General features: G+C 43.0%; 2 protein-coding genes across 2 annotated transcripts; one reads left to right on the top strand and one right to left on the bottom strand.

Annotated features, from left to right (window-relative positions):
* Positions 1 to 569: 569 nt before the first annotated feature.
* On the bottom strand, positions 570 to 3551 carry LOC108150926 (sideroflexin-2). Its single transcript, XM_017279257.2, has 4 exons — positions 3046 to 3551; positions 2703 to 2986; positions 1990 to 2528; positions 570 to 1918 (listed from the first exon to the last, which is right to left on the bottom strand). Exons 1-4 carry the CDS (start codon positions 3059 to 3061, stop codon positions 1759 to 1761), a joined length of 999 nt encoding a protein of 332 aa, XP_017134746.1. The 5' UTR covers positions 3062 to 3551; the 3' UTR covers positions 570 to 1758.
* A 732-nt stretch (positions 3552 to 4283) lies between these two features.
* On the top strand, positions 4284 to 7378 carry LOC108150922 (UDP-glucuronosyltransferase). The gene is made up of 4 exons (XM_017279252.2): positions 4284 to 5065; positions 5134 to 5328; positions 5390 to 5606; positions 5667 to 7378. The coding sequence occupies exons 1-4, from the start codon at positions 4614 to 4616 to the stop codon at positions 6747 to 6749; spliced, it is 1947 nt and encodes a 648-aa protein (XP_017134741.1). The 5' UTR covers positions 4284 to 4613; the 3' UTR covers positions 6750 to 7378.
* Positions 7379 to 9929: the final 2551 nt, after the last annotated feature.

Raw genomic sequence — 9929 nt, 5'->3', positions numbered from 1 at the left:
TAACGCCGTGCGAAAAAACGATGGCGGTAATAATGAAAATATAATAAGCAGCATTGAACAAGATTTAAATGCCAATTGCGACATTGAATGCCTCAGTCAGTATAGAAAATAGACAAAAAACCAAAGCCAACAAAATATTCACTTTTGAACGGCATTGAAAAGCGCTTGTTTCAAGCGAGCCAGTCCCCAAGAGCACACGATCGAGAGCCCCGAACGTTTTTGCCACTTAATAATCCCTAAATAAGAATAAATAAAAAAAATACATACATATATATTAAATGTTTGCTGATTCGTGTGACAAATTTCATAAAATAAAACGAAATATTATAACTTTTTACAAATTGGAAATTTGATAAAATTTGTGCTGCCAGGCAGCTGTTTGGGCGTGTGTTTGTTCGGAATTTTTTTTGGTGTTTTTGTTGTTGTTGTTATGATAAACAGTTTAACATACATATTGAAACATCTCTGAGTGTTGAAGAATTTTCCATCAAATACTTAGCACCGAAATAATAGGAGTTTTTAAGCGAGAGAGAGTGCCAACAAAATAAAAAATGAAATGAAAACAAAACCTAGATTAAATGAGTATATTTAAAGATAAAACGAAATTGTACCTTGAGAATGTCCAAGAAATACTAAAAAGTAAAGTAAACGAAAGGAAACGAAACGAAACGAAACGGAAGCCTAAACGATAAATACAGTCGTACAATAAGAGAAAGAGAGAGAGAGAGAGTCAGTCAGTCCTCCCCCAGAAAGGAAAGATATTCTATATTCTATAGATACCTACAAACATTAGTTGTGTTTTGCACATTTTTGTAAACTTTACAACACGATACAAAAACAAAACCGAAAACAACAAACCGATACGATTGCAATAAATGAAATCGCGAAAAGTTATATATTACGATATATATATACTATATATACATATTTACAGGATACATAATTAATAAACCCGTTTTTAAAACCCGTACAAAAGTATCACTAGTTTCATTAGTGGTCTATATTTTCGTTAGATAACATTTATTTCAACACTTTTTCGCTTAATCGAACAAAACACGTGAGTATATTAGTTTTAAAAAATACATACATAAGTCAGTGGAAAAGCTGCCTCTGCTTTGGATAGGATTTTGATAAAAGCCAGAAATACCAGCAAATTGTTTTGCCAATTAAAGATTCTAGTTTTTTAAAGGAATAAAGGAAATACTCCCAATTCTATAATATTCGAATTAATTTGATTTGAGCTGGCTTTCTCCATTAGTTAATACCGTACGCCGTTCTGAGAATTCTGAGACCCTTTTGTGTCAGGAACCAGCTACCATCCAGCCTGTCCACGCGCCATATGGTTGGGGACAGGATGTTATTGGGAGGTGACAGATGAATCGCTCAGCTCTTCTGGTTAGTTGGGCCTGAGAATGCTCTGGATAGAACGGGTACAACTTTACAATTCTATAGGCTATGAACTAGCTAGCAGCACAGTTTTGCAAATACGGATCATTGAACTAAAATAGCCCACACACCACATACACAGAAAGTAATACCATTTAAGTACGAATTGACTGATAGATACATTTGCTATGTAGTTGAGATACTTTTTCAGCTTAAATACTACTCTTTCAGCTATTGAGACGAGACACAAGGAACAATTTGCAATATATTGCGCGATCTGAAACAATAAATGCTACACAAGAAACCACAACGACTACACAATGGACTAATTATTGTCATCCCCGTTGAAATGTCCTTTGTCATTTCATGTCCCTACAGACCCTTGTTGAAGTAGACACGCTTGGGTACATTTCCCTCGGTTCTTTTCTTCATATCCTCATAGAGTTCCGGCTCGAAGGTGCGCATGGTAGAGGTGTCCAACGAGCATTGCTGTGGGAAGAAAGCACAGGCGGAGGGCACCATGAAGCAGAGGCTGAAAGAAAGGAAAAAAGGGAGTGAAAAGATGGCAGACATATGCCTTACAGGTGATCGTGATCCCCTTACAAGCATCCAACCATCAGGGTTTGGAAAGGGGCATTTATCCATTTGATGCGGCTGTAGGCGGGCAGCTTCTCCAATCGCTCCATGATCAAAGGCAGTACCAGCATCCCGGGCGCTGCCATGGCTATCCGTGATATGACCACCTCGCTAATACCCTTGATAGCAGCCAGACGACTCTGGCCCACAATCTCACCCTCCGAGTTCTTCACCTCCACGCCTCTGAGTATCTCGTTCTGTCGCATTAGCGGAATGTTGACACAGTTTGCGGCTGCCACAGCAGCGAATGGCACAAATCGCTGGAACAGAGGAGTCGCCTTCTTCGACCAGTAGTTCTTGCATCCAATGGCAGCAATCAAGGCTGAGGTTGTAGCCGACACATAGGCCACGCCCAGCTGCGTAACGCTGGTGGGGGAATTGGCATTGCGATTTGTATAGTTGACGACCGCGTTGAAAGACTGATTGATAAACTGCCAGAGCACCACCGCGGGCACAGTCCGATAGAAGGCCAGCATTCCGCCAGTGATCAACATGCCGCCAGGAACCTAAACAATGATAGACAAATACTACATAATCGACAGCGTGAGAGGAGGACTCCGCTAAGCTATTACACATTCGTTTCTCCTTCTTTCCCCTTTCTTTTTTTATGTTTTTTGGCAACTCATTCACGACGTCAGTGGTTTTGCTATTTTTGGGGCCGGATACATCACGAGACTTGCCTGAAAACTCATGCGACCACAAAAGTTCTGCAGCTCCCCTGTGTCGGGATGGAAGGCCGAGCTATACAACTTCATGTTGTAATGGACATCCTCCAGCGCTTTCCCTGGCCCCAGGGACTGCGCCTGGCCCGGCTCCCGGCGATACTTCTCAATCATTTCCTTGGCCTCCAGCAGCCGTTCACTGGGCTGGACCACTGTCCGGGGATCTGTCATCCAGGCATAGTACTTGAAGCGTCCAGCGAAGGTCGTCAGGTCGTACAGCGGCTTGTCCACATCGATAAGGGCTATCACCATATGTGTTAGATGTTTACTATACCATATACATATGTAATTCCCAACTTACTTAATTCCTGAGACATTTTGAAGAGGTTCGACTCTTTGAAAGTGGCTTACGTAAGCTCGTATTGGTGCCGCCGGTTTTTTCTCCCACTTCTTGCTTTTTGCTTGTTGCTGTTTTACGATTGCGCTTTACCTGAGCACTGGCTCTGTGTACTCAGGGTTGGGGCTGTTGCTATCAACTAAATGAATCCAATCCGCCCAGGTGCGTGCTCCGTGCTTGCTGCCAGCTGTTCTTTTCGCTTTTCTGCTGTCTAATGCGGTTCAAAGTTTTTTGGCATCGATCCAAAAATGCAAATTTTTTTTGCTTGTCTGCTTGTTACCGGTGCGACAATACAACCATTGGGCAGAGCAACAAATTTAACCCAATTTAGCACTGATTTATTACTCAATTGCTTTTCAAGAGCAGCGAAACAAATTTAAACAACAAAGACCATTTTTAAATTGTTTACAATAGTTTTGATGGGTTGTTCATGAACGAACATTTTTCTGTAGTGAACGAACTGAAAAAGTTCATCGGAACCGTTCCTTGTTGTTCGTTATTTTATGTTCCCTAGTTCGATTCTGTTCGCTATTTTTCCAGCTAACAAATTTAATAATTAAATCTAGATGTAATAATAATCGCGTAACATAGAAACTAGCGGACAAAATTGCACTGAGAATTATAACGGCCATGCACCAAAAATAAGAACATACTGACAGAACGAGCTAGTTCATTGAATGAACGAAAGAAGGCAAGCCACCCACAGATTTGCCATTCACTGCCGGCAGGCTTAATCCGTATGTGTAGTTACCATGTAAACAAATTTGCAGTTTTGTTGACCTATTTTTTTAAGCCTTATCTAGAAACACTCCAATAACTCCTTAAAATTATCTAATTTTGTAGAAAATTGATTCAACAATCGGAATAAATTTTGCGTTCAGGGCTGGGGGTCCTAGGTAGCTGGCTTTTCACAACCGAACATCAAAATCAAGGAATATGATTTCCAATCATGGGCAGAGAACACTTAACCCATATCGACCGGTGGGTATTAATATACACTCTACGAGAATTATGAATCTTGAAGAATTTTAGCGCAGTTCAGGGGAAAGATATCTTGGTCTTTTGCTTCAGTAAAGACAAAGGATAGAATAGACCATCAAGAGTAATTATTGTTAATATTATAAGTACTATTTTCCGCGGCTAAGCTCGAGTTTTTATCCTGTTTAAATAAAGGGGGCTTAAGTGGGCTAAGCTCGTATTTTTATTGGTATAGCACACTGGTTGTGGCCCTTTCACTTTCGCGTGTTGTTTTGGTGCAAGTTTTTTTTGTTTAAATAGAGCATTGGGTGGTATTGTGCAATGCTGCAATGATGTTGATGACAAACGGCAGCAGCAACAGATAATAATAGACGCCCCACAGCGCCAGGAGAGAGGGAGGAGGAGCCAGCTGTGTGTGTGTGTGCGTTTGTGCAAAACCGGAAAAGCATAAACTGCTTCCAAGTGAAGGACAAGCACACGTACGCGGATGCGAATGCGAATGCGGAGGCGTATGCGTATGTGGACATTGCCTTAAGGCCACACGCACACAAAAAATGCGTTTGCTGCAGCTGTTGATGGCCCTGTCGCTGCTATGCGGCGCCATCTCCTGTGCCAACATCCTGGCCGTGCTGCCCAGTGTCTGGAAGTCGCACTATCTTTTTGGCCGACGACTGCTGCAGGAGCTGGTGGACAGTCCGCGGAATCATTCGATCACTCTGATCAGTCCGCATGCCTTGGAGGCGGGTGGAGTGGATGCGGAACTGCCAAACATCAGGGAAATACGCATTGAGGGGCTCAAGGAAAACTGGGTGGGTATGGGCATGAGCTTTGAGCCGGAACAGATGCGGTCGCAGAGTGTGATGGAGCGTTTCACGCGGCTCATTTATGCGGGCACCACCAATGTGGATTTGTTGCTGTCGGATCAGCAGGTGCGGAAGCTGCTGACCAGCGGCGAGCAGTTTGATCTATTGATTGTTGATTTGTTTCTAAGCGATGCCCTCTTGGGGTGAGTAATAGCCGAACCAGAAGCAGCAGAACCCCTTTATTGATGATCCTTTGCATCCTTTATGACAGCCTGGCCTACTACTATGGCGTACCCACCGTTGCAATCAGTCCCACCGGTGCCAATTCCTGGCTAAACAACATGTTCGGCAATCCCCAATCATCGTCCCTGGATCCAAGCAACTTTCTGCCCTTCACAGAGCGCATGAATACCCAACAGCGGATCGTCAATAGCCTCATGAGCACTTTCGAGCGTCTAACCTACAAGTAAGTGTCATGCTATCCCATCCACACTGAGAGCCTGCAGTAATCCTCACTCCTCTCCTAGCTTCTTTCATTTGATCTCCCAGCAGACGGTCTACTCGAAACACTTTGAGATGCTGGTGCAGGAACTGCCGCTTTATCGGGATCTAACGAAGAATCTCAGTTTGGCTCTGATAAACTCTCATCCCGGCCTAAACTATCCGCGTGCCTATTTGCCCAATATGGTGGAGGTGGGTGGCCTCCACTTGACGGCTCGCACGGACCTACGCCCATTACCGAACGTAAGCCAGGAATATTTACTATCAATTCATTTTGCTAATCTCTTAATTCTTCAATTCCAGCATCTCCTGTCGTTTATGGAGTCTGCTGCGGGGGGTTGCATCTACATGAGTCTCGGCGCCGATGTCCAGACAGCGCAGTTGCCCAGCGAAAAGTTGGCCATATTCATGGATGTTTTCGGTCACCTCAAGGAGTTCCATTTCGTGCTAAAGTGGGAAAACGAGGATTTTGTATCGAGTCTGGAGCTGCCGGAGAATGTGATGATTGCCAATTGGTGGCCCCAGCAGGCGATATTGTCGCACACGCTGGTCAAGCTGTTCATCAGCAGCTGCGGCCAGTTGAGCGTATGGGAATCCATTATGGGCGAGACGCCCATTCTGGCCATACCCATACTGGCCGAACAGGAGGTGATGGCCAAGCGTCTGCAGCTGAATGGGGTCTCGCTGACGGTTAACTACGATGCCATAGCCTATGATGCCCTGCTGCACGGCATCCGGCAACTAACACTGAACACCAGCTATGCGGAGAGTTTGGTCAAAGTAAGGAAACGTCTTGGTGGACCCTCGCCATCCTCTCTGGCCGTTGGCCAAATTGAGCTCATTCTGGACTCGGGTGGCGCGGATTTCCTCAAGTCCCATGCAAATACTCTTAATTACTGGCGTCTGGAGGGCCTGGATGTGCTCGTGATCATTACCATCGGCTTTGTTGGTATTCTGACTATTCCGTTTTTGGTTATTTCTTGCATCCTACGCAAGTCGTACTACAGCGAAGCGTGCCAGGATCAGCTGCCGCCCTATCGTTCCACCCTGAAAGTAGTGGGCAGGGTTCATAGCTATGGCGAGCCAGGTGGCACTCCAGCAGAGCCCCTGAGACGCACTCGCTCGGCCCAGTCCCTTTCGGCACGCTCCAGCTCGTCCAGCTTCAGCTCCAACACGACACCGCCAACAACAGCATCGACCACACCGTTGGATATGACACCACCGCCGCCAGCGGTGGTGCAACTCCTGGGGCATGTACCATCGCCGTTGCAGCTGTATGTTCATCAACAGCAGCAGCAGCAGCAGCAGCAGATATACTCAAACTCCGATTTAAGCAATCGACAACAAGCATCACAAGATGACAACACAGAACGAAGGTTTTCATAGTCAGAACAGAAACTAAAACTATATCTTATATAATGCATACATATTTAGTCTACCGTTTAGAGACTAGGCTTAGGCGTGATTTGTTGTTAATATCCGTGGAGCTTTGGTTTTTTTTTTTTCGGCCAAGTTGTGCTGTTTATGTAAATAGTTTTTAAAACCCCAAGAGATATTCGAGTATATTTGATTTGATGTCTGTTGATGATATTACCTATTACCTAGTACCCCCCTTTGTCACAATACCTCCCCCCCTTAAAAACTTCGATTTAGAAGACTGAGCAATATATGTATGTGCATACATGTATGTATGTGAAAACCATTTGATGACAAACCGAAAAGCTTGAAAGTGTATAAACAATTGCAGTTTAACTGCAGACAATTCAGCCCAAGATGTACTATATATTGAGCAAGATATGTCCTAAATGCCTCTAAACAGAATTTCTCAGAGCTTAAATGGGTCTTCTTTTTGATGAAAAATTTATGGTTGCAGAAGTTTTTTAGAACGTTTACTAATTGTAGATTTTTTATTTGTATTTTTCATTGTTTTAGTATACTTTAAAATACGATATGATTCTCTATTAAGAAGCGCATATAAATATTGTTGAATAAAACATGAGTTAATCGCAGCTTGAGACAAACGTTTTTTTCTTAGTCAAGGATTTTCTGGGGATGTTTTTTTAAATAATTTTTTGTTGAAATCAGAAACAACTCTTATTTCCAATTTTAATTTTAATAAACATTAACCAGGATAATATTTTATAAAATTATACAAATTCAAACGAAAATTCGAGGGTTTCATTTGAGAATTGCATGATGCGGATCGGATCTATTACTTTTTCCAATGCATTAGAAAGCATTACTGGAATTAAAAACTAAAACCATCAACAGCCGAGTCCTTATTGCCGGGCCGTCTTGTTTCTATTCCGAGAAAATGCGGAGAGATCGTCACTTTTTCGAACAGCGATACCAAACAGAAAGAGAGGGAGAGATAGAAAGAGAGAGAATGCGGCAGTCATCGGCTTCAATACCAGTAGCGGCGCATAAGGAACATAATACAAAAATTATAAATATTTTCGATTTTTAAAATAACAATATAACAAATAAAAATATAAGCTATTCTAGAATTTATTACAAAAATAATTTGCTGACTTTTTTCGACTTTAATTTGTACTAAACTCAAATCTTTTTGGTGATCTCTGTTTATAAATCTCAGGCCAAAGATGATACCTATTAAAAATTAAGTTAAATTAAATTAAAATTAATTAAAACAACTTAATTTCGAATTATTTAAAACTGTACTGAAGTTAAAGCTTCTAAAATTAAAATTATCAGATATCCATCGATATATGTATGTATCTCCAAAGATATACCTTAAATGTTATGGAATTTATTTATTTATGCCATTTATGAAAGGACATTTCTAGTACGGATTTTTGGGGGTATGAGTGCCATAAAATTAATGTATTTAATGCACATCTTTATTTAAACAGTTCTTCAGCTCTGAACAAATACAAATAATATATTTAATGGTATGTTAATCTAGACAGAGAGAGAGAGCCATAGAGAGTGTCTGTGAGAGAGCATGGAGTTAGAGATGAAGAGAGAGAGAGAGAGAAAGAACAGTTAACGTTAATTATGGTTTCAAATGGATGCAGGGGCAAGGGGCGTGTCTAATTAGTTGACTGCGCGCTGCGGCTAATGTCGGCCCCGCTTTTGATGTGCATGGCGGCGTGTGCACTTCATTTAAGCCGAGTGCGGCTCAAGTGTCTCTGAGGATGTGCCGCGGATGCAGGCTTCACGAAGGTAGGGTGGCAGAGTGGCAGGAAGCGAAGGGCTGCCATGCCAGCTCCAGCTTCAGCTCCAGTCAGGGGCTCAGTGGCACCTGTTTGCATTCAACAGTCCAGGCACGTAGACAAAGAGAATAGCGGAAAGGAATGGAATGGAAAGCAAGGGAAAGCGGAGCCAAGAGAGGGTGGAAAAGGGGGGCAAGTGTGTGGCAAGTGGGTGACTTGTGGGTGGCAGAATTTCACTTTGACTTCTCCTGGCTGCCGCTTGCCTGTTAATAAAAGTGTAATTATGCACATATGCCGAGCGATGGCTCAAGGGTTCGAGAGCTCAAAAGGGAAGATACAAGGGGCCCAGGGGTGGACTGGGCATTGGATGGATGCACTACGCTTTTGGGTTCGTTTCTTTTTTATGCGCATATTTTTGGTTAGACATTGGAAATGTGATATCTAGCCGTAAGCCACAATTGACATGCCACATGACGCGCGGTGGCGTTCCATTCCCAGAGCAGGGGCCCATACCAGACCGCAATCTCAGCTTCTGCCTCTCTCAATTGTGGTGCGTGTGATTTGATTAGGGCCTGCTTTAGGCCACAGCTGAGATTTAAGAGACACAGAGAGAATTCAATGAGACTTTTCGGGTTAATTAAATGTGGAATATATCATGTTTTCTTAGGAGGAAAAACTTTCAAAGGAAGGACAGAAATTCCATCAAACAAATCTTCCCTTAAATACCTTATAGAAGAGTCCAACCCGCCTATCCTTTGTTATCCTTACTAAATGCAAGCCCTGAAATGTGTTGACATTATACATATTTTACAGATTCCAACATTGATTTGGATTAAATATGGGCCGTATTAAAAGGAGTTTTAAAGTGAATTCTATTCTGATAAATTCTGTTTGTATACAAAAAAGCAAATATTGTTCTTTGAATATAGGTGTGTTTTCCCGTTTTCCAAATTTCCCTTAGGACATTCTTATGGTTTCTTTTTTGGTAACACATCTGTATCAGATGCATACCACAAAAGATATCTAGCCCATTCTCAGTCCGTTTCATTGTCAATCTTATCAAGCGGAAAGTCCGAATCGGCCGCGTCGCCCATCAAAGCCACACTTGTCCCAGGGCGGCCCTGGAGGCTGTGGGGTTTCCGAGTTAGCTGGGAATGGGACTGGCAGAATGGCAATCAGAATGGGAATCAGAATAGGAATGGAGCAAGCGGCGACAGATGAACAGAGTTGCTAACCAGCAGAGGAGAGGCCATAGGATGACAGGCCTCGTCGCGAATGTCAACCGCAAGAAGAGCATCGCATCGCATCGCAGCGCAGGGCAGAGCAGAGCAGCGGAGTCAAGTGAAGTCCTCTCGCATTGACAGGCGGCCCAACCACAGGCAGGGAACAA

Source organism: Drosophila miranda, chromosome XR, assembly GCF_003369915.1.
Source record: "Drosophila miranda strain MSH22 chromosome XR, D.miranda_PacBio2.1, whole genome shotgun sequence".
NCBI lineage: Eukaryota > Metazoa > Arthropoda > Insecta > Diptera > Drosophilidae > Drosophila > Drosophila miranda.
This window is presented reverse-complemented; position numbering and strand designations above follow the sequence as displayed.